This window comes from Pristiophorus japonicus, chromosome 22 (genome assembly GCF_044704955.1).
Source record: "Pristiophorus japonicus isolate sPriJap1 chromosome 22, sPriJap1.hap1, whole genome shotgun sequence".
Lineage (NCBI taxonomy): Eukaryota > Metazoa > Chordata > Chondrichthyes > Pristiophoridae > Pristiophorus > Pristiophorus japonicus.
The window spans coordinates 62,971,272-62,996,368 of record NC_091998.1 but is presented as its reverse complement, the minus strand read 5'-3'; the positions used below and the strand labels follow the sequence as shown (position 1 = coordinate 62,996,368).

Here is a 25,097-nt window from a genome sequence, read left to right as displayed (position 1 = left end):
GGGGGTGCTGGGGGTGCTGGGAGTGCTGGGAGTGCTGGGTGTGCTGGGAGTGCTGGGTGTGCTGGGAGTGCTGAGGGTGCTGGGAGTGCTGAGGGTGCTGGGAGTGCTGAGGGTGCTGGGAGTGCTGAGGGTGCTGGGAGTGCTGAGGGTGCTGGGAGTGCTGAGGGTGCTGGGAGTGCTGAGGGTGCTGGGAGTGCTGAGGGTGCTGGGAGTGCTGAGGGTGCTGGGGGTGCTGGGAGTGCTGGGGGTGCTGGGAGTGCTGAGGGTGCTGGGAGTGCTGAGGGTGCTGGGAGTGCTGAGGGTGCTGGGAGTGCTGAGGGTGCTGGGAGTGCTGAGGGTGCTGGGAGTGCTGAGGGTGCTGGGAGTGCTGAGGGTGCTGGGAGTGCTGAGGGTGCTGGGAGTGCTGAGGGTGCTGGGAGTGCTGAGGGTGCTGGGAGTGCTGAGGGTGCTGGGAGTGCTGAAGGTGCTGGGAGTGCTGAAGGTGCTGAGGGTGCTGGGTGTGCTGAGGGTGCTGGGTGTGCTGAGGGTGCTGAGGGTGCTGGGAGTGCTGAGGTGCTGGATGAGCTGAGGGTGCTGGATGAGCTGAGGGTGCTGGTTGTGCTGAGGGTGCTGGGTGCTGGGTGAGCTGAGGGTGCTGGTTGTGCTGAGGGTGCTGGTTGTGCTGAGGGTGCTGGGTGAGCTGAGGGTGCTGGGTGAGCTGAGGGTGCTGGGTGTGCTGAGGGTGCTGGGTGTGCTGAGGGTGCTGGGTGAGCTGAGGGTGCTGGGTGTGCTGAGGGTGCTGGGTGAGCTGAGGGTGCTGGGTGTGCTGAGGGTGCTGGGTGAGCTGAGGGTGCTGGTTGTGCTGAGGGTGCTGGGTGCTGGGTGTGCTGAGGGTGCTGGGTGAGCTGAGGGTGCTGGGTGAGCTGAGGGTGCTGGTTGTGCTGAGTGAGCTGAGGGTGCTGGTTGTGCTGAGGGTGCTGGGTGCTGGGTGAGCTGAGGGTGCTGGATGAGCTGAGGGTGCTGGTTGTGCTGAGGGTGCTGGGTGCTGGGTGAGCTGAGGGTGCTGGATGAGCTGAGGGTGCTGGATGAGCTGAGGGTGCTGGTTGTGCTGAGGGTGCTGGGTGTGCTGAGGGTGCTGGGTGAGCTGAGGGTGCTGGGTGTGCTGAGGGTGCTGGGTGAGCTGAGGGTGCTGGGTGAGCTGAGGGTGCTGGTTGTGCTGAGGGTGCTGGGTGCTGGGGGTGCTGGGTGAGCTGAGGGTGCTGGGTGAGCTGAGGGTGCTGGTTGTGCTGAGTGAGCTGAGGGTGCTGGTTGTGCTGAGGGTGCTGGGTGCTGGGTGAGCTGAGGGTGCTGGTTGTGCTGAGGGTGCTGGGTGCTGGGTGAGCTGAGGGTGCTGGATGAGCTGAGGGTGCTGGTTGTGCTGAGGGTGCTGGGTGAGCTGAGGGTGCTGGGTGAGCTGAGTGTGCTGAGGGTGCTGGGTGCTGGGTGAGCTGAGGGTGCTGGGTGAGCTGAGGGTGCTGGGTGAGCTGAGGGTGCTGGGTGAGCTGAGGGTGCTGGTTGTGCTGAGGGTGCTGGGTGCTGGGTGAGCTGAGGGTGCTGGATGAGCTGAGGGTGCTGGTTGTGCTGAGGATGCTGGGTGCTGGGTGAGCTGAGTGTGCTGAGGGTGCTGGGTGCTGGGTGAGCTGAGGGTGCTGGGGGCTGGGTGCTGGAGGAGGTGTGAAATGCACGTCACAGAGGTGGGAGCTGCAGATTCTCCGAGCCAAGAGTATTCCAGTGGTCGCTCTTTTCCTCTCTGAGGCTCTGCTTCGGTCTGAGGAAATGTGTCTGACTGTGGACTTGCCAAGTGAGCGGGGAGTTTACACGCCCTGTTTTTTTTCCAAGACAATGCCACAGGGAGCAGCCTGTATCAACCTGGAGACCTGCCAATCAATGGGATAGTTTTAATTAATTGTCCCAGGGATGAGGGTCTTCAGTTTCGTGGAGAGACCAGAGAAGCTGGGATTGTCCTTTTGGGAGCAAATAAGGTTAAGGGGCGATTTAAGAGAGGTGTTCAAAATTATGAACATTTTGGATAGAATAAATAAGGACAAACTGTTTCCACTGACACGAGCGTCGGTAATCCGAAGAGACAGGTTTATGATTATTGGCAAAAAAATAGTATTTAAGGAGTGAGTTTTTATGATCTGAATTGCGCTGTCTGAAAGGGTGATGGAAGCAGATTCAGTAGTAACTTTTGAAAGGGAATTGGATACCTACTTAAAACGGGACATTTGCAGAGCTGTAGGGAAAGAGCGGGCGGCATGAGACTAATCGGACTTTCAAAGAGCCAGCACAGCTCTTATCTGCAAACGGCAGTTGAAGCTAGGTTGACTTTTACTCTGTGATTGGTAAAGTTTTGTTATCTGGGGGTATTAAGGGATATGGTATAAAGGTCAGTATATGGATTTGGGTCATAGATCAACTCTCATCATCACCATAGGCGGTCCCTCGAACGAGGATGACTTGCTTCCACAAGAGTTCACAGATGTTTCGATGAAGGACCCGCTGTTCCAGTCCTGAACTCCAGTTGAGGGGGCGGAAGATGCCCTGTGCGTGGATTTTTTTAACGTGGGGTGACCGTTGCACACCAGCCACCACACGGGCTTGACAGAGCCAGGCCTTGGTCCAGTGGCAAGGGTTAACCAGGACGATTGGAGACCTGCTCTGCTGCATGGACCTAGTGTGTCGCAGTGTGGGCTGGGCCCGTGCTGCCCCTGGGCCCTCGGCTCTTCTGGGCCCCGGACCCTCATTCGCCGCACCTCCGCCCACGATGTTCCAGGGCCCAGTGCTCCAGCTCTATTTATAGACCTGACCTGCGATGGTGTTCTCACACAGACCTGTGTGAGAACGGCGGAATATGCTCGAGGGGCTGAGTGGCCTCCTATTCCTACGTTCCTATGATGGGCTGAATGGCCTCCTTCTGTGCTGTATGATTCTATGATTGTATCAGCTTGACTTCAAAGGGATGCATATCAGCAGGTTGGAAACCTAGGTTCTTCAATTCTCCCCTCACTATTACTACGAAGACTGAAAGCTATTCTGGCTTTACAAAGTTAAATATTTTTTTATCATTGACCTTTAGTGCAAGTTATAACATTTACTGCAGAGTTTGGCTATGACGAGGGACACGTGTTGTTTTAGAACTATTTGAAAGTGAGCGCTGCACTATTCTATTGCTATACTGATTGATCTATTTTACTTCTATATATTTTCTGGCTCTTAATAAACTCATGTGCCGATTTTCATTTTTCAACCCAATCATATAGGCCCTGAAATTGCGATGCGAGGCTTCTGCTGGTGGATGCCTCCGATCACAAAAATATTGACAAATGTACCCGGTGGTCCCGGAGGAAGGAAGAATTCTGCTCCGATACCTCGATACACAGCCCAGTGTAAGGGCCCACGTATTCCAGCAGTGTGCGTGCAGCCTGGAGTCACGTGGGCCGGATCAACCAATGAAAATGGCGTGTCCCCATTCAGTAATGGGGAGTTCCGTTTGTGCGGAGATTACCGTTTCTGTGAATGGAGATCGCCCCCAAAACATACAAACATTTGAAATATATAAGAAAAACATTTAACATATTTAAAATTAATTGAAATTGAATTAATTATTTTGGACAAAAGAAGTTTTTTAAAATGGGGGTAAAATTAAAACTTACCTCAATGGACAGGGTTTTTAAAATTATTGTTATTTTATTTTACTATCTTTTAAAACTCTTATGCTGGTAAAAGCAAGCATTAGGCCTGTTTTTACCAGGCGTAAGAGTTTGAAGGCCATTCGCTGGGCAGGAGTTGGGCAAACAGCCCAAATCTCTGCCCGCGAAGGCCCTTCTCCTGGGGACGCGAGCGATCGGTCAGAAGTTCTGGGTTTATGCACGTGCACAGCGCACGCCTAAACCCGGAACTTGCACGTCGTACGTGCCCGGAGAGCCCACAATTTCAGGCCCATAGTCTCTCATTGTGTTATTTCACCCACTGGTTTTCCGAGAGATCGGGAGCGACCAGGATAACCCGTGCTGTTTCTCGGGTCGCTAACTCTGGACGTATTCCTGGAGGTTTCATCACATGACCTCCCGCCATTGGCCGCCCAACACTGTCCACACTTGCCAAGCAACACCTGCCCTCACCAATTGGAGAGCAGACAGACTCTTCAATTACCCGATTGGACGGTTCCCCACTGTCTGTGGGGAATGGAAAAATGGGGGAAAAAAAGAGCGCACAATTTTTTTAATTCCCTGTGTCTTTTTCCACGTATTGCTCTCAACGGTGTCCAGATAATCAATCTTTAATTCCTGGAAACTTCAGGACAATCCTGGAGGATTAGCAACCCTCACCGTTTCCAATGTCTGTACCAATGGGAAAAGCGTCAGTGTTCACCCTGGGCATGGCAGGCGTCAGATAGATTGGACACCAGGCCAAGTTTTCTGATCCGAAGTCTATGGAAGTCTGCTTTTATATTGAATACAACTAGAAGCTATTGGAAACAAGCCTGAATTGTAACCCTCCTCGGCTCCCACAGTCTCTCCTTCATCCTCTAGGCCTGCCTTCTGTCCTACTCTTTGCAAACTTGGTGGAGTCTTGCACCTCGGATTTTGACGCTTTCCCTACATTTCTCTGTATCGTGGTCCTGCGATAGGAGGTTTCTCAGAAGCAAATCGCCATATCCGCGGGAGTGGGAGAGGAAGTCCTTATTTTACTGGGACTTTACGGGGTCGAAGTTCAGTCCGGCCATGTTTGAGGCGGTGACACGGGCTGAGCGCTGGTTTTAACGCCGGGCCGCCTCAAACTCTGCAAAATTCAGTTTTGACGCCCAAAGATGAGAGAGCAACGCTAAAAATGGCGTTGCACACTCGCGCTCGGGCGCCAAGGGAGCGGCGTCTCAGGGGGCCGGCCGAATTTCCCCACGGTCGGCTGCTGGCATGGGAGTTTTTAAAAAAAAAACGTTTCCGACTCTTTCCCTGCCCCACACCCACACTTCCCCACTGGTCCCATTAATACATAAATGGTAAAAAATAATAACCATAACCACTGACCTTGATCCCTGGACACTCCCACTCCGGAACCCCCCCCCCCCCCATGTCCCACCAACTTTCCCAGGCCAACCGCACTCACCGACTCTCGCAGCCGCGGCGGCGGCAAGGGGGTGTTTGTAGCGCTCGATGATGTCACCACATGGGTGGCGGCCGAGCGTGCAGCGGTACATCTTGGCGCCGCCCGCACCTCCCGACCGAATTTCCCGTGAGCCGAGGAACGCAGTCGCCGCCGACGGTAAGGACTTAGTCGCCTGTCAGCCGCCCCTCTCCGGCTCTAATGGGTGCCGTTAGATAACGAACCTTGACCTCTGTACATCTGGGGCAAAGCACAAACACTGCTTGTGTTGGAGGGTCACATCAGCAGATCACTGACTCCGCGGTTAGAGGTGTCTGAGTCCATTTCAATTATCATTGCACATCCAAGGCCACTGTATAACCGAAGGGCCATTTATTTATTACGCAGATGAAGCATGCTGCCAGTATTTAGAGCGATATATTTCAGCAAGGTTTTTGTTTAAAAATTCAAATGTCTAACCAGCTTTGCACAGTCTATAAGTTGTGCTTTGTGATCTAGTCTGTGGTCTCCTGCACCTTATTCTCCCCCTTTTGAAGTCTGCTCTTTTTTCCCATTTTTCTCTTCCTGTCTTGACGCGCTAACATCATTGGGTGCAGTTCCACAAGCGCAGCTTTCTCTGCGATCCCTCACTCAAATGGCCACACGCACGCGCACCCACACACACTCACACACAGTCTCTCTCTCTCTCTCTCTCTCACACAGTCTCTCATGCTCAGTCTTGCTCGCACACACACAGTATCTCTCTTGCACACACACTCTCTTTCTCGCGCACACAGTGTCCCTCTCGCGCGCGCACACGCAGTCTCGCACACGCACACACACACACGCAGTCTCTCGCGCACACACATGGTCTCTCATACACACATACGGTCTCTCTCACACAGTCCCCCGTGCACACACACACACTCTCAAGTGCTATTAGGGCTCAGATTAGCTAATACAACTGGGCAGTGCCTTTACCCATCAGTGGAGCTGTACAGCGTGTATTTGATGCTTTACAATTGTGTGACAGTTCCATATACCATACATTATTTATTCGCAATGTGTATGGAACAACCTGGGATCAGGTTCACAATGCTGGAAGACATTGGCGCCCCATTTAAACCCTTGGAGTGAAGCTTGTTCAACTGAAATAAAATCTGAGCTGCTTCTTTCTTGTCCTCAGGTCAGCTAAACGGTCTGCACTGGAACGGGACGAGCCTCCCGAAGGATGACCGAGCTGGCCGACCCAACAGGAACGCACGGAGAGGTAAAACCCCACACCATCTGAACTTCCGGTGAAAGCTTGTGCCAGGGGAATTATTGCCGTCAATTGCCTCCCGTCCTCTCCCTCGACTCCAGAGACTTGGGCACAAAAATCCAGCCGACACTCCAGGGCAGTGCTGCACTGTCGGAGGTGCCGTCTTTCGGATGAGACGTTAAACCGAGGCCCCGTCTGCCCTCTCAGGTGGGCGTAAAATCCTGCGGCGCTATTTTGAAGAAGACCAGGGGAGGGATAACTCCCCGGTGTCCTGGCCAATATTTCATTATCATAGGCAGGTCCCTCGGGGTTGAGGATGACTTGCTTCCACATTAAAAATGAGTACTCAGGTGACCGATGAACTCATTTTAAACGGAGGAAGATGCCTGTGCGCGAATTTTTTTAACGTGGGGTGGCCGTTGCACACCAGCCACCCCACGGGCTTGACAGAGCGAGGTCCTGGTCCAGTGGCAAGGGGATCCAAGACGACTGGAGACCAGGCTCCACCGCATATACCAATATTTATCCCTCAATCCACAAAACAAAAACAGATTATCAGTTCTTTATCACATTGCTGTTTGTGGGAGCTTGCTGTGCGCAAATTGACTGCTGCATTTCCCACATTACAACAGTGACTACATTCCAAAAGTACTTCATTGGCTATAATGCGTATTGGGACGTGCAGTGATATCTTGGCCTTTATTGTAAAGGGGATGGGGTATAAAAGAAGGGTATTGGTGAGGCCATACCTGGAATACTGCGTGCAGTTTTGGTTTCCATATTTACGAAAGGATATACTTGCTTTGGAGGCAGTTCAGAGAAGGTTCACTAGGTTGATTCCGGGGATGAGGGGGTTGACTTATGAGGAAAGGTTGAGTAGGTTGGGCCTCTACTCATTGGAATTCAGAAGAATGAGAGGTGATCTTATCGAAACGTATAAGATTATGAGGGGGCTTGACAAGGTGGATGCAGAGAGGATGTTTCCACTGATGGGGGAGACCAGAACTAGGGGGCATGATCTTAGAATAAGGGCCACCCATTTAAAACTGAGATGAGGAGAAATTTCTTCTCTGAGGGTTGTAAATCTGTGGAATTAGCTGCCTCAGTGAGCTGTGGAAGCTGGGACATTGAATAAATTTAAGACAGAAATAGACAGTTTCTTAAACGATAAGGGAATAAGGGATTATGGGGAGCGGGCGGGGAAGTGGAGCTGAGTCCATGATCAGATCAGCCATGATCGTATTGAATGGCGGAGCGGGTTTGAGGGGCCGTATGAACTACTCCTGCTCCTATTTCTTCTGTTCTTATGAAAGGAGCAGGAGTAGGCCATATAAATGCAAGTCTTCCTGCCTGCCCCCGCCCCCAATGAAAAAGCTAAAATGAAGTAAGTTCCACATGTGGTACAGAATGCAATCTGTGATGGGTTCGCTGAACTCCATGGGATGTATGAGAGAAAACAACCCGGCAGGGATCCTGCTCCTGATCGCTGTCCAGTCACCCTGTTTGGAAAGGGATTACTCATGGAGGCGGGGTTCACCTTGATCGTGAGCCCCATCGCCCCCCCCCCCCCCCGCCTCACCCCCACCCCAGCTAAACTCCCGCTGACACTCACTGTCTAGAATGGCCATGTGAGTGAGAGTTCAGAGGCTGGTGCCAGTGGTATCCTAACCCCAACGAGAGCCATCAAGTTCAGCAGGAGACTGTTATGTAGGCACCCGTGAGGATGCTCACAGATTTGTAGAGCTGTTGTCCATCAGCCGGTCCAGGCAGCGGGCGGTCGAGGGGGTCGTTCAGCCCGACTGCCTGCCTCTCTGCCGCGGTTACATCCGAGCCAGGGTGCCCCTGGAGATGGAGCAGGCGGTGTCCACCGGTACGCTCGCGGCCTTCCGCGAGAGGTGGGCGCCGGAGGGACTGGAGTGCATCATCACCCCCGGCAACCAAATTTTAATTTGATTTAAGTTACTGCCAAAGTTTAATTTGTTTATTGTGTCGGTTTAGTGCCCCTCCCCTTTTAGCCAGGGGGCACTTGTATAATTTGCGTTTTTGGTGCCCTAAAAAAACAAGGGGCACTGGAATGAAAGATTCTAGAGTGTGACCCCCCCTTTAATCAGGGGGCACTTGTTTATCGTCTTCAACAAAATAGCTGTAGAGCTGTTGAGTTGGGAATGGCTTAGCCAGTCACGTGATGTTCACAAGACTCAATAAAACCCCAGCCAATTGGGTTCGGGGGAATCCACGATGGGGCAGGTGGTTGTGAGCCTGGTGGATGAACGGGTAATGTGTAGTGTGATTGTTAAACCTTTGCTAATAAACCAACTAGTTCTTAATAGCAGTGTGTTGCTATGAATTATTAAGCAAAGAACCCATGAAGCAAATACATTACAGAGAGGGAGGGGGAAATTTGCGATGGCAGGCAGGAACCAGAAAGCAAGTTATACAACAAGGGATATTTTGTGAAAAAGGGCTCCCTTGTACAACAGGAAAATTTCAGTCTCGCTTTGACGTCTGCACAAGAATCTTTCTTTGCAGCTTGGCTCAGTTGGCGGCACTTGTTCCTTAGGGTTCGAACCCCACTTGAGGGACCTGAGCACGAAATCGATGCTGGTCCTTCATTGCAGCACTGAGGGAATGCGACACTGTTGGAGGTGCTGGCCTTCAGGCACCACGTTAAATCACGGTCCGCCCCGTCCGTTAAAGTGGCTGAGGTTGGATGTTAAAGATCCCATGGCACCATTGGAGGGAGAGCAGGGAGTCTCCCTGTGCTTACATTCATCCCACATAGTTTAAACTGGTCATTCCACACATTGCTGTTTGAAAGGAAAAAAAAGAAAGACTTGCATTTATATAGCGCCTTTCACGACCACCGGACGTCTCAAAGTGCTTTACAACCAATGAAATACTTTTTGGAGTGTAGTCGCTGTTATAATGTGGGAAACGCAGCAGCCAATTTGCGCACAGCAAGCTCCTACAAACAGCAACGTGATAATTACCAGATAATCTGTTTTTTGTTATGTTGATTGAGGGATAAATATTGGCCCCAGGACACCCGGGGATAACTCCCCTGCTCTTCTTCAAAATAGTGCCGTGGGATCTTTTACATCCACCTGAGAGAGCAGACAGGGCCTCGGTTTAACGTCTCATCTGAAAGACGGCACCTCCGACAGTGCGGCACTCCCTCAGCACTGCACTGGGAGTGTCAGCCTGGATTTATGTGCTCAAGTCCCTGGAGTGGGACTTGAACCCACGACCTTGTGACTCAGAGGTGAGAGTGCGACCCACTGAGCCACGGCTGACCGGGGATGTGACTGTGTGCTAAGTGACTGCCTTATTCACCTCCGCAACAACAGTCACTGTGCTTCAGTCATTTCATGTACGTGAAGTATTTTGGAGTCTTTGATAGAGTGGTTGCAATGCTATGGAAACAATTTTTTTCCCTCTTTTTACGGTAATGCATGACTTAGAATCTGTATTAAAACAGCGATGGGGAAGGAGTACTTTAGAAATTTGTCTTGTTGCTGCTGGAAGGTCTGAAAGAAACTTGATGAATACTTAACGAGTAACTAACTGACACATAAGTCATTGACAGTGAACAGAATCCATCGGAGCCACATAATATAGTGCTGGGAACACTCGGCAGTCGTTCCCCTTCACCTGTGACCTTCGCTGGTGATGAGAGAAGGAGCGATGCCTTCGCGGTTACTGGAGATACTCAATCCATCTTCCTGCCGTGTTTTTTGTCTTGAAAATACTGGGCAAATGCCACACAGCAGTAAATGATCTGCTTCGCATTCTCTCCCTCTCCCATCTCCCTGAGCGACAGGAGCAGGGGGAGCGGGAGCTGCTGGGATAGTGGTGTAATGTAGGTACCAGTGAGGATGCTCACAGGTTTGTCGAGCTATTGACTCCTGGGCATGGCCTGATCTTTGGGCACCCTGTGCGGAGGGGAGCGGGCAGGTCCGAGGGCCTCCTCGTAGGACTGCTCCTGGGCACGGCCAAGGGGGCCATCAGCCGGTCGAGGGGGTCGTTCAGCCTGACTGCCTGCCTCTCTTCCGCGGTTACATCCGAGCCAGGGTGTCCCTGGAGATGGAGCACGCGGTGTCCACCGGTACACTCGCGGCCTTCCGCGAGAGGCGGGCGCCGGAGGGACTGGAGTGCATCATCACCCCCGGCAACCAAATTTTAATTTGATTTAAGTTTCCTTTAAAGTTTTATTTGGAAATTTGTTTGTTCTAGTGCCCTTACCAAAAGGGGGCACTTAGAAACATAGAAACATTGAAAATAGGTGCAGGAGTAGGCCATTCGACTCTTCGAGCCTGCACCGCCATTCAATGAGTTCATGGCTGAACATGCAACTTCAGTATCCCATTCCTGATTTCTCGCCATACCCCTTGATCCCCCGAGTAGTAAGGACTACATCTAACTCCTAACTTGATTTAATGTTAGGCTCAAAATAGTTGTAGAGCTGTTGAGTTGGGAGTGACTTAGCCGGTCACATGATGTTCACAAGCCAGTTGGGTTCGGGGGATCCATGATGAGACAGGTGGTTGTGAGCCTGGTGGATGAACTGGTAATGTGTCGTGTGATTGTTAAACCCTTTGTTAATAAACCAATTAGTTCTTAATAGCAATGTGTTGCTGTGAATTCTTAAGCAAAGAACGCATGAAGCAAATACATGACAAGTGGGAGTGGGAGACATTCTCCTTCCCCCCCCCCCCCCCCACACACAGTCGATGATTTCACTGCATTAGAGTCCTCAGGTAAAGTCACTAACCCTTGCTCCAGGATCTCGGTATCTGCTCCGTGCTGTGCCTGTGTTCTCAGACTGCCTTCTGCTTATGTGTAGGTGACGGAATCCGAAATGGCAAAAGGACGTTCACTCGGCGGAGAGGCAGAAAGTTCCGGAAGAATGAGACGCGTAGTCGAGTGCGTCGCGCTTCCACCTCCCGGCCCGAGCGAGTGTGGCCCGAGGGGGTGATTCCTTACGTGATTGGAGGAAATTTCACTGGTGAGTTTAGACGCCATCCTCCAATGGGACGTAGCCTGCTCATCGATAAGTCCCTCCCCAACAGCACTGTGGGAGCACCTTCACCACACGGACTGCAGCGGTTCAAGAAGGCGGCTCACCACCACCTTCTCAAGGGGCAATTAGGGATGGGCAATAAATGCCGGCCCGCCCACATCCCAGGAACAAATAAAAAAAAAAGTTTACTCTTCTGATCCAGTCACTTACTGATCTGGGCTTCTTGAAGAAAAACGCAAAAGTATTCTTTGTGCAACTATAAACAGTGCTGCTGTATTTATGTCTCCCTATTATAAAAAGGATATAGAAGCACTGGAGCAGGTGCAGAAGGATTTACAAGGCTGAAAGCAGAACTGTCAGGAAACGCTGAATGGGCTGGGGAAAAGGGAAGGCTGAGGGGTGAACTGAGAGTGGTTTTAAGATTAGGTGGGGGTTTGACACGGGAGACGTAGAGGACACATTTCCACTTGTGGGGAATCCAAAACTAGTGGCCATAAATGCAAGACCATCACTAATATATCCAATCAGGAATTCAGGAGAAACTTCTTTACCCAGTGAGCGGTGAGAATGTGGAACTCGCTGCCACAGGGAGAGGTTGAGGCGAATAGTATTGATGCATTTAAGGGGAAGCTGGATAAACACAGGAGTGAGAAAGGAATAGATGGATGTGTTGATGGGGTGAGATGAAGAGGTCTGAGAGGGGGCTGGTGTGGAACATAAACACCGGGACGGAGCGGTTGGGCAGAATGGTCTGTCTCTGCGCCGAGGGTTTTAATCAAAGGCCAGGACGTAGAAAAATCCACTTGGTACCTGTGGAGAGTCCACACACTGGTCATAGCATGCTGGGGAAGGCCCAGACCAGCATGCTGGGGAAGGCCCAGACCGGCATGCTGGGGAAGGCCCAGACCAGCATGCTGGGGAAGGCCCATACCAGCATGCTGGGGAAGGCCCAGACCAGCATGCTGGGGAGGGCCCAGACCAGCATGCTGGGGAAGGCCTAGACCAGCATGCTGTGCACCTTGTGTTGACATTGGTCATTCCAACTTAAACATGATGGATGCCAGTCTTGCTCTCGGACTCCAGTCCCATCTTTTACATTCTGTTTAACTTCTCACACGTTCCCCAGTCTTCCCAGGGCAGGACAGAGGGTGAGGGCATTGCTCCTCAACCTCTGTCGATACTGCTGCTCACTCAACAACAAAGGGCTTTGCAATAACAGCACAGAGTTTACTGATGGTTCCTGATCGACAGTCCAGGACCAAGTAAGACCACTGATCACCACTGATTAAGTGCATAAGAACATAAGAAATAGGAGCAGGAGTCGGCCATTTGGCCCCTCGAGCCTGCTCCGCCATTCAATAAGATCATGGCTGATCAGATCTTGGCCTCAACTCCACTTCCCTGCCCGCTCCCCATAACCCTTGACTCCCTTATTGTTCAAAAATCTGCCTATCTCCACCTTAAATATGTTCACCCAGCCTCCACAGCTCTCTGGGGCAGAGAATTCCAAAGATTCGCGACCCTCTGAGAGAAGAAATTCCTCCTCAGCCCCATTTTAAATGGGCGACCCCTTATTCTGAAACTATGCCCCCGAGTTCTAGATTCCCCCACGAGGGGAAACATCCTCTCTGCATCTCCCCTGTCGAGCCCCCTCAGAATCTTAAACATTTCACTGTGTCCCTGACAACCTGCGATTGACTCCCCACCAACCAACATCTCAGTTTTTCTGAAAGACACATCCTTTACATTTGGGAATATGGTGTTAGCCAAGTGACTATGTGTCAGCAGTTGGCATCACTCAAGGGCAAAGGTGTCAGTAACTTTGGGGAGAGCATTGGAGGGGCAATGACTTGGGCACTGAAAATACAGCCCAGCTCACCGGTGCTTCCTTCAACAAATGTGGAGAAAATTGGGTTTGAAAAAAGCGAATGGGCACAATAACGATTGAATAACAGGAGGGGATGTCAAGTGAGCAGCCAATGAGAGGCCAGATAATGAGTTGATGAATCATAGCTGGTGCATAGATGTCCAGGGCCTGCCTGTTGGAATAACCTGAATAAGAAGAACAATAGGGCCCAAGTTTCCACACGATAAAAAACGGGCGCCCCTCCGAGCTGGGCGCCTGTTTTTCGCGCCACAAAGTGCGCCTAAAAAAAACCCTCCATATTCTCCACCTCCCTGGCCCACGGCGCGGCGCAGCAGGAGCTGTAGGGGGCGGAGTTAGGACCCTGCGCCGAAAACAGTGCCGGGAGCTCTGCACATGCGCGCTACAGTGGGCACGCAAGTGCAGTAGCTCCAGGCGCCGAACTGTGTGGGAGGGGCCCGAAGCACGCAGCCCCTAGCCCTGGCCGAATGGCCTCACTGGGGCTGCGTGAATAAGGCTCCTCCCACGGCCAGCTCCTGCTTCTTGCCGACTCCCGCTCCTGCTTTCCCCCCCACCCCCCCCCCCCGACCGGACCGGACCCGACTCGACCCGCCTGGGTCTGCCGCTCCCGCTCCCACCCAACTCGACCCGACTCTACTCTCGCCCCCGGACTGGATCCAACCTGACCTCCCTCTCTCCGACCTGACCTCCCTCTCCCCGACCTGACCTCCCTCTCCGACCTGACCTCCCTCTCCCCGACCTGACCTCCCTCTCCCCAACCTGACCTCCCTCTCCGACCTGACCTCCCTCTCTTCGACCTGACCTCCCTCTCCGACCTGACCTCCCTCTCTTCGACCTGACCTCCCTCTCCGACCTGACCTCCCTCTCCCCGACCTGACCTCCGTCTCTCCGACCTGACCTCCCTCTCCGACCTGACCTCCCTCTCTTCGACCTGACCTCCCTCTCCCCAACCTGACCTCCCTCTCCGACCTGACCTCCCTCTCTTCGACCTGACCTCCCTCTCCGACCTGACCTCCCTCTCCCCGACCTGACCTCCCTCTCTCCGACCTGACCTCCCTCTCCCCGACCTGACCTCCCTCTCCCCGACCTGACCTCCCTCCCCGACCTGACCTCCCTCTCCCCAACCTGACCTCCCTCTCTCCGACCTGACCTCCCTCTCTCCGACCTGACCTCCCTCTCTCTGACCTGACCTCCCTCTCCCCGACCTGACCTCCCTCTCCCCGACCTGACCTCCCTTGCTCCGACCTGACCTCCCTCCCCGACCTGACCTCCCTCTCTCCGACCTGACCTCCCTCTCCCCGACCTGACCTCCCTCTCCGACCTGACCTCCCTCTCCCCGACCTGACCTCCCTCTCCCCAACCTGACCTCCCTCTCCGACCTGACCTCCCTCTCTTCGACCTGACCTCCCTCTCCGACCTGACCTCCCTCTCTTCGACCTGACCTCCCTCTCCGACCTGACCTCCCTCTCCCCGACCTGACCTCCGTCTCTCCGACCTGACCTCCCTCTCCGACCTGACCTCCCTCTCTTCGACCTGACCTCCCTCTCCCCAACCTGACCTCCCTCTCCGACCTGACCTCCCTCTCTTCGACCTGACCTCCCTCTCCGACCTGACCTCCCTCTCCCCGACCTGACCTCCCTCTCTCCGACCTGACCTCCCTCTCCCCGACCTGACCTCCCTCTCCCCGACCTGACCTCCCTCCCCGACCTGACCTCCCTCTCCCCAACCTGACCTCCCTCTCTCCGACCTGACCTCCCTCTCTCCGACCTGACCTCCCTCTCTCTGACCTGACCTCCCTCTCCCCGACCTGACCTCCCTCTCCCCGACCTGACCTCCCTTGCTCCGACCTGACCTCCCTCCCCGACCTGACCTCCCTCTCTCCGACCTGACCTCCCTCTCTCTGACCTGACCTCCCTCTCCCCGACCTGACCTCCCTCTCCCCGACCTGACCTCCCTCTCCCCGACCTGACCTCCCTCTCCCCGACCTGACCTCCCTCTCCCCGACCTGACCTCCCTCTCCCTGACCTGACCTTCCTCTCCCCGACCTGACCTCCCTCCCCGACCTGACCTCCCTCTCCCCGACCTGACCTCCCTCTCACTGACCTGACCTCCCTCTCTCCGACCTGACCTCCCTCTCCCCGACCTGACCTCCCTCTCCCCGACCTGACCTCCCTCTCCCCGACCTGACCTCCCTCTCTCTGACCTGACCTCCCTCTCCCCGACCTGACCTCCCTCTCTCTGACCTGACCTTCCTCTCTCCGACCTGACCACCCTCTCCCCGACCTGACCTCCCTCCCCGACCTGACCTCCCTCCCTCACTCTCTCCCTCCCTCTCTCCCTCCCTCCCCCTCTCTCCCTCCCTCCCCCTCCCCCTCTCTCCCTCCCTCCCCTGAACCGAACCTCTCTCCCCGACCCGACCCAAAGCCACCTACCTCTGGTGCTGGGGACGGGCCCTGCCCGAAATCTCGGGCCCGGCCCATTCAGCCTTCGGTCCCGACGGCAAACCGCTTCCTAAAGATCTGCCTGAAGAATTTTCACACAGGTAGGAACATGGTTTATTTAATCTTTTCTTTGCTTATAAATGTTTATTCAGGTTGAATTTATTTGTATAATATTTGTATAAGTATAACTAAGGATTTATTGTAGAATTTAATGACTTCCCTTCCCCCCTCGTTCCCAACACCTAATTTGTAACCTGCGCCTGATTTTTTAATGTGTAGACAAGGTTTTTTCAGTTCTACAAAAATCTTCACTTGCTCCATTCTAAGTTAGTTTGGAGTACGTTTTCACTGTGGAAATTTGAAATCAGGCGTCAGTGGCCGGACACGCCCCCTTTTGAAGAAAAAATTCTGTTCCAAAGTAGAACTGTTCTACCTGACTAGAACTGCAGAAAAAAAAGTGGAGAATTGCGATTTCTAAGATAGTCCGTTCTCCACCAGTTGCTCCTAAAAATCAGGCGCAAATCATGTGGAAACTTGGGCCCATAGGAAATAGGAGCAGGAGTAGGCCATACGGCCCCTCGAGCCTGCTCCGCCATTCAGTAAGATCATGGCTGATCTGATCTTGGCCTCAACTCCACTTCCCCGACCGCTCCTCATAACCCTTTATTCCCTTATCGTTTAAAAATCTATCTCCGCCTTAAATATATTCAATGACCCAACCTCCACAGCTCTCTGGGGCAGAGAACGCCACAGATTCATGACCCTCTGAGAGAAGAAATTCCTCCTCATCTCCGTTTTAAATGGGCGGCCCCTTATTCTGAAACTATGCCCCCTAGTTCTAGATTCCCCCACGAGGGGAAACATCCTCTCTGCATCTACCCTGTCCAGCCCCCGCAGAATCTTATACGTTTCAATAAGATCACCTCTCATTCTTTTAAACTCCAATGATTATAGGCCCAACCTGCTCAACCTTTCCTCATCTCTGGAATCAACCTCGTGAACCTTCTCTGAACTGCCTCCAATGCAAGTATATCCCTCCTTAAATAAAGAGACCAAAAAGTAAAGCGAGCAAGGCAGTTCTTCCAGAAGATTGCAACTTTGGAAGACGCCTTGCGATAATTTTAGCGAACAACTCTCTCAAGGAGTGAATCAGTGGGTAAAGAGCAGGTAATCCATTCCACGGCCTCCAACCAGTGATTGGAAGGGGATGTCTCGGGGTGGGTATGCACCCTGAAGGTGTGGAGATCTCTCACCCCCTCTCTCTCTCTCTCTGCACTTTGTCTGTCTGATCTGACTGAGAAGGATCTGTCCTGTTTTTTCAGGGAGCCAGCGAGCTATTTTCAGGCAGGCCATGAGACATTGGGAGAAACATACCTGTGTCACATTCCTGGAACGCACCGATGAAGACAGCTATATTGTTTTCACATACAGACCCTGTGGGTGAGTATCCCCAGATGAGCTGTCCTTTGGCCTCAATACAGGGAACACCTGTAACCCGCGGCAACGGAACCGGCGGAGACTTATTTTTGCAGCGAGTTGCTGTGGTCTGAAAGAGCGGTAGGGGCAGATTCAATAATGACTTTCAAAGGGGAATACTTGAAAAGGAATGATATGGGGAAAGAGCGGGGGGGAGGGGGTGCCTGCCCCGGGAGTGTTTGGAACACCTACCATTTCAGGAAGCCAGTGTCAGCATCTAGCAGGGCTGGTACAGCACGGGGTTAGATACAGAGTAAAGCTCCCTCTACACTGTCCCATCAAACACTCCCAGGGCAGGTACAGCACGGGGTTAGATACAGAGTAAAGCTCCCTCTACACTGTCCCATCAAACACTCCCAGGGCAGGTACAGGGGGTTAGATACAGAGTAAAGCTCCCTCTACACTGTCCCATCAAACACTCCCAGGGCAGGTACAGGGGGTTAGATACAGAGTAAAGCTCCCTCTACACTGTCCCATCAAACACTCCCATGGCAGGTACAGGGGGTTAGATACAGAGTAAAGCTCCCTCTACACTGTCCCATCAAACACTCCCAGGGCAGGTACAGTGGGTTAGATACAGAGTAAAGCTCCCTCTACACTGTCCCATCAAACACTCCCAGGGCAGGTACAGCACGGGGTTAGATACAGAGTAAAGCTCCCTCTACACTATCCCATCAAACACTCCCAGGGCAGGTACAGCACGGGGTTAGATACAGAGTAAAGCTCCCTCTACACTGTCCCATCAAACACTCCCAGGGCAGGTACAGCACGGGGTTAGATACAGAGTAAAGCTCCCTCTACACTGTCCCATCAAACACTCCCAGGGCAGGTACAGCACGGGGTTAGATATAGAGTAAAGCTCCCTCTACACTGTCCCATCAAACACTCCCAGGGCAGGTACAGCACGGGGTTAGATACAGAGTAAAGCTCCCTCTACACTGTCCCATCAAACACTCCCAGGGCAGGTACAGGGGGTTAGATACAGAGTAAAGCTCCCTCTACACTGTCCCATCAAACACTCCCAGGGCAGGTACAGCACGGGGTTAGATATAGAGTAAAGCTCCCTCTACACTGTCCCATCAAACACTCCCAGGGCAGGTACAGCACGGGTTAGATACAGAGTAAAGCTCCCTCTACACTGTCCCATCAAACACTCCCAGGGCAGGTACAGCACGGGTTAGATACAGAGTAAAGCTCCCTCTACACTGTCCCATCAAACACTCCCAGGGCAGGTACAGGGGGTTAGATACAGAGTAAAGCTCCCTCTACACTGTCCCATCAAACACTCCCAGGGCAGGTACAACACGGGGTTAGATACAGAGTAAAGCTCCCTCTACACTGTCCCATCAAACACTCCCAGGGCAGGTACAGGGGGTTAGATACAGAGTAAAGCTCCCTCTACACTGTCCCATCAAACACTCCCAGGGCAGGTACAGCACGGGGTTAGATATAGAGTAAAGCTCCCTCTACACTGTCCCATCAAACACTCCCAGGGCAGGTACAGCACGGGTTAGATACAGAGTAAAGCTCCCTCTACACTGTCCCATCAAACACTCCCAGGGCAGGTACAGCAAGAGTTAGATGCAAAGAAGTCTCACTACTCTGCGGTGCAGACTCGAAGGGCCGAATGGCCTACTCCTGCACCTATTTTCTATGTTTCTATGTTTGTACTCGGTGTGCTTCAGACCACGTGTCAGACGAGCCCCCTCACACATCAGTGTGACATTGTTCATTGCCCACGGTACCAATCCTGAGTCGAATGAGGTGAGATTGATGGTGCCCAAATGCTGTGGGTCCATGCTCACCCGGAACTGAGCTGTGATTGACCAAGCTGCTTCACACAGGACCCTTACAACCAGGAGACAGAGAAGGCGTGTGACACACCACTGCTTTTGTTTTTAACAATTAAAATCAATCGGCACCAAAGGAGGCCGTTGGACCCATCGTGGCTGTGCCGACACTTTGATGGAGCTATCCCAATTAATCCACTCATAAGAATTAGGAGCTGGAGTCGGCCATTCTGCCCCTCGAGCCTGTCCGCCATTCAATGAGATCATGGCTGATTTTCTACCTCAACTCAAGTTGTTGTGTCCAGTTTGTTGGATATTCAAAAGGGAGTTAGATGTGGCCCTTACGAAAAAAGGGATCAGGGGGTATGCAGAGAAAGCAGGAATGGGGTACTGAAGTTACATGATCAGCCATGATCATATTGAATGGTGGTGCAGGCTCGAAGGGCCGAATAGCCTACTCCTGCACCTATTTTCTATGTAACTCCACTTTCCTGGACTATCCCCATCTCCTGCTCTTTCCCCACAGCCCTGCAACTGTTTCCTTTGCGGGTATTTATCCAACTCCCTTTTGCGAGTCACAATCGAATCTGCTTCCACCGCCCTTTCAGGCAGTGTGCACTGTTGATGTCTGGGGTGAGCACAGCAGTTGTCGCGAGGGCTGGGGCCTGGGTGTCACTGCATTGTAGAGCCCGAGCCTGGGTCTCAACCTGGCTCAAGTGCCCGGGTCCTGCCTTGTGCCCGCTGGCTACGAGCCGGCAGTCGGTTCCGCCAGGGCTCGTTAATACCCACAGCTCGGCCGAAGGCATGTCGCCCTGACTGGCGGTGCCAGCGAGTCTTCGCTGTTTCGCGTTCAACTTTCCAGCTGGCTGAGCTGGATCTAGGAGGCCGAGAGAGGGGAAGTGTGTCAAATGTCAATGTCAAAGCAGCCTCATTGTGGGGGCAGCAACGCCTGTCAAACACTTGTATAAAGGTGCCAAATGATGTCATGAATACTCGGGTCCAGGCGTCTCAGTGGTAAACATGAACTATTTCCCCGCGGGACCCAGCAGTAAAACAACAGAGGGGCGGTCACAGTTGTCGCGAGGACCAGATGTGCTCTGTTGTGTAAATGTGCGCTGTTCGATGGTGTCAACAGGACTTCATGGCTTGTCACTGAGCTACCCAGAGCAAGCGGCTAACGCACTCCTTGTGTTGGAAAAACACCAACATCTTCATGTGGTGTGCGAGACCTGATTTATTATTGCAACTTGAGCTGGATGGAGCCTTCAAACCGCCTGGGCCTCGCAGCTGCTAACAAGTAAAAGCGGACCGAGTGTGCGAACGAGAGGCACAGAAGCCTCTCGCTTGGGGAATAGTCACACGGAACACGCAGCATCACAGCAGGAGGAGGCCATTCAGCCCCTCAAGCCTGTTCCGTTCAATTCAATTGGCTGATCTTTATCTCAACTCCATCTGCCTTTGCTCCATGTCCTGTAATATCCAGATCCACCAAAAAAAACACAATTTTCACATTTTCAGTTGACCTCCAGCATCAGCAGTTATTTTGGGGGGAAGGAGTTCTAGATTTCCACCACCCTTTGTGTGAAGAAGTGCTCCCTGACCTCAGCCCCGGACGGCCTGGCTCTAATTTTAAGGTTACGCCCCCTTTGTTCTGGACTCCCCCACCAGAAGAAACAGTTTCTCTCTTATCTGGCCTAAAATATGAATTTGTTACATTTTTAAAAATTAACTTTTTGTTCCTTCTACTTGTGTGCAACTAACTGGCTGCTAGTTGTGGTGACGGAGGGACTGGGCAATTTGTTGTTTGATTGTTCTCTCCCCCACTTCCTTTTTTTCCGAAAGATGTTTTTAAATTGGGAAACGCAGTTGAAGGGCTGAGGCGCGGCAGGGGCACCAAGTTTGGAAAGGGTAGGAGAAATGATGAGATAAATGAAAAAGTGGTGGCACTGGACGCTGTGGGAGGCCGGGAGGATGCAGGGTGGGGGGAGGGGGGGTAAGGAATTTCAGCACTTTGAAGGACAGCCCTGAGTCCTGTTGCTCTGTGATTTAGCACAGCACACTTACTCATCTCACTGTGTGTGTGTATCGGGGAAAAGGATATGTAGAAAGAATGGATAACATACCATTTCCCATTCACAGCCCCATTGTAGAGCTGTTGCATTGGGAGTGGCTTAGCCAGTCACGTGATGTTCACAAGACTCAATAAAACCCCAGCCAGTTGGGTCCAGGTCATCCACGATGAGGTATGCAGTTGTGAGCCTAATGGATGAACTGGTAATGTGTAGTGTAATTAAACCTTTGTTAATAAACCAACTAGTTCTTAATAGCAATGTGTTGCTATGAATTCTTAAGCAATGGACCCATGTAGCAAATACATTGCACCCATCAATAGCATACTCTCTGACACCCCTGTTTTAGTCATTTGGGAATATTCGAAGGATATGCTGATATGGGTGAAATCAAGTAGAGTGGGAGGAGGCTCGTGTGGAGCATAAACACCAGCACAGAGCAGTTGGGCCAAATGGCTTGTTTCTGTGTAATGCTATGTAATATTGCAGTGGCTTCTACAGGAAGGCTCTATACACGAGGCAGGTATCTGAAGAAGTTGGCAGGCGTACGTAGGTTGAATCTGGGTTCGGTACATGGCCTGCATTACACATCCTCGTCTAATTATCTTCCTTGACTTGACATGTCTAGGTCAGTAGAAATATCCTGTTCCACATGTCACTCGATCATCTCTCTCTCACTCTTCGTCAGCTCTCAATCCCATTGTTAGCCAGATACGCACCCAGCTTAAATTTAAAGAGGTATTAACATAAGAACAAAAGAATTAGGAGCTGGCCATTCGGCCCCTCGAACCTACTCCACCATTCAATGAGATCATGGCTGATTTTCGACCTCAACTCCACTTTCCTGCACTATCCCCATCTCCCTTGATTCCCTTAATATCCCAAAATCTATAGATCCCTGTCTTGAATATACTCAAAGACTGAGCCTCCAAAGCTCTCTGGGGTAGAGAATTCCACCAGGGGTCACAGAATTCCAAAGATTCACCACCCTCTGAGTGAAGAAATTTCTCCTCATCTCAGTCCTAAATGGCCGACCCCTTATTCTGAGACTGTGACCCCTGGTTCTAGACTCCCCAGCCCGGGGGGAAACACCCTCCCTGCATCTACCCTGTCAAGCCCTGTAAGAATTTTGTATGTTTCAATGAGATCATCTCTCATTCTTCTAAACTCCAGAGAATATCGGCCTAGTCTGCTCAATCTCTCCCCATAGGACAATCCCCCCATCCCAGGAATCAGTCTGGTGAACCTTCGTTGCACTCCCTCTGTGGCAAGTATATCTTTCTTTGGGTAAGGAGACCAAAACTGTACACAATACTCCAGGTGTGATCTCACCAGGGCCCGATATAATTGCAGTAAGACGTCTTTAATCTTATACTCAAATCCTCTTGTAATAAAGGCCAACATACCAGTTGCTTTCTTAATTGCTTGCTGTACCTGCAGGTTAACTTTCAGTGATTGGTGTACAAGGACACCCAGGTCCTTCTGAACACCAACATTTCCCAATCGCTCACCATTTTAAAAATACTCTGCTTTTCTAATTTTCCTACCAAAGGATAACTTCACATTTCTCCACATTATATTCCATTTGCCATGTTCTTGCCCACTCACTTAGCCTGTCTATATCCCTTTGAAGCATTGACACATTAACTGACAATGTATTAGCTTCTTCAGCAGGGAGTCTATTCCAAACTTTTATGTTGGGGGTAACACAAGCAGAATGAATTGATTGTCGTTGCAGTCAATCAACGGGAGAACTGTATTACAAGTGGCTGAATCGATATCGCCTGTTCTACACTGTTGCCCAAACATCACAATGAGCCCCCGCTCCCCCAGGGCACTAGGGTTGAGGTATACGCTGAGGCTAGGAACATTCACAATGGGAGAGACCTGTTGGCCCTCATGGCCTTTTCCTGTTCCTAAAAACGCTTCCCTTCTGCCGAGGCTGAGTGTGCTTTGCTTCTGTGTCCAGCTGTTGCTCCTACGTGGGCCGGCGAGGGGGCGGACCACAGGCCATCTCCATCGGGAAGAACTGCGACAAGTTCGGGATTGTGGTCCACGAGCTGGGCCACGTCATCGGTTTCTGGCATGAGCACACGCGGCCCGATCGGGATGATCACGTGACCATCGTAAGGGAGAACATACAGCCAGGTAAGGGTGGCTGGTATTAGTAAGCCTTTCTCACTGTTGCCTTGAGGAGTTTGTGCGTCTTGCGTTTGTCAAACTGAAGGGCAGCCTGTACGAGTGTTAACGACTTAGAAACATAGAAACATAGAAAATAGGTGCAGGAGTAGGCCATTCGGCCCTTCTAGCCTGCACCGCCATTCAATGAGTTCATGGCTGAACATGCAACTTCAGTACCCCATTCCTGCTTTCTCGCCATACCCCTTGATTCCCCTAGTAGTAAGGACTACATCTAACTCCTTTTTGAATATATTTAGTGACTTGGAAGAAGGGACCGAGTGTAACGTAGCCAGGTTTGCTGACGATATAAAGATGAGAGGAAAAGCAATGTGTGAGGAGGACATAAAAAATCTGCAAAAGGACATAGACAGGCTAAGTGAGTGGGCAAAAATCTGGCAGATGGAGTATAATGTTGGAAAGTGTGAGGTCATGCACTTTGGCAGAAAAAAAATCAAAGAGCAAGTTATTATTTAAATGGAGAAAGATTGCAAAGTGCTGCAGTACAGCGGGACCTGGGGGTACTTGTGCATGAAACACAAAAAGATAGTATGCAGGTACAGCAAGTGATCAGGAAGGCCAATGGAATATTGGCCTTTATTGCAAAAGGGATGGAGTATAAAAGCAGGGAAGTCTTGCTACAGCTATACAGGGTATTGGTGAGGCCACACCTAGAATACTGTGTGCAGTTTTGGTTTCCATATTTACGAAAGGATATACTTGCTTTGGAGGCAGTTCAGAGAAGGTTCACTCGGTTGATTCCGGAGATGGGGGGATTGACTTATGAGGAAAGGTTGAGTAGGTTGGGCCTCTACTCATTGGAATTTAGAAGAATGAGAGGTGATCTTATCGAAACGTATAAGATTATGAGGGGGCTTGACAGGGTTAATGCAGAGAGGATGTTTCCACTGATGGGGGAGACTAGAACTAGAGGGCATAATCTTAGAATAAGGGGCCGCCCATTTAAAACTGAAATGAGGAGGAATTTCTTCTCTCTGAACATTGTAAATGTGTGGAATTTGCTGTCTCAGAGAGCTGTGGAAGCTGGGACATTGAATAAATTTAAGACAGAAATAAACAGTTTCTTAAATGATAAGTGGTTATGGGGAGCGGGCGGGGAAGTGGAGCTGAGTCCATGATCGGATCAGCCATGATTGAATCAAATGGCGGAGCTCCTGCTCCTATTTCTTATGTTCTTATGTTTTATGTTTCATTATTTGAAGGGGCTGCTCCTCAATTTCTGGTTGCACTTCAGTCCCACTCTCCTGATCTTTGGGCACCCTGTGCGGAGGGGAGCAGTTAGGTCCGAGGGCCTCCTCGTCGGACAGCTCCTGGGCCAGGCCAAGGTGGCCATCAGCCGGTCCAGGCAGCGGGCGGTCGAGGGGGTCGTTCAGCCCGACTGCCTGCCTCTCTTCCGCAGTTACATCCGAGTCAGGGTGTCCCTGGAGATGGTGCACGCGGTGTCCACCGGTACGCTCACGGCCTTCCGTGAGAGGTGGGCACCGGAGGGACTGGAGTGCATCATCACCCCCGGCAACCACATTTTAATTTGATGTTTCTCTAAAGTTTAATTTGTTTCATTTGACGGTTTTAGTGCTCCCCCTCCTTTTAGCCAGGGGGCACTTGTATAATTTGTGTTTCAGTGCCCTCAGGGGGAAAAAAAAATATCAAGGGGGCACTTGTTTGAAAATGTTTGGTGTGTCCCCCCCCTTCAATCAGGGGGCACTTAATTGTATACAACAAAATAGTTGTTGAGCTGTTGGAGGCGTGGCCTATTCACTTGGGAGCTGGGAGCTTTGGAGAGAGGAGCCTCTGCAACTGCTAAAAAAATGTTAAGTTCTGGTAAAACATTAATTGGTTTCATTGTCGGTTTT

General features: G+C 51.7%; 1 protein-coding gene across 2 annotated transcripts in view; it reads left to right on the top strand.

The window, feature by feature from the left end:
• Nucleotides 1-25,097, top strand: part of LOC139235100 (bone morphogenetic protein 1-like) — a 248,390-nt gene that overhangs the window by 111,339 nt on the left and 111,954 nt on the right. For both annotated transcript variants that reach the window (XM_070866262.1, XM_070866261.1), the window contains 4 exons: nucleotides 6,290-6,373; nucleotides 11,208-11,369; nucleotides 17,033-17,150; nucleotides 23,015-23,193. In XM_070866262.1, the coding sequence (XP_070722363.1) occupies nucleotides 6,290-6,373; nucleotides 11,208-11,369; nucleotides 17,033-17,150; nucleotides 23,015-23,193 (543 nt within the window). The remainder of the gene's footprint in view (nucleotides 1-6,289; nucleotides 6,374-11,207; nucleotides 11,370-17,032; nucleotides 17,151-23,014; nucleotides 23,194-25,097) is intronic.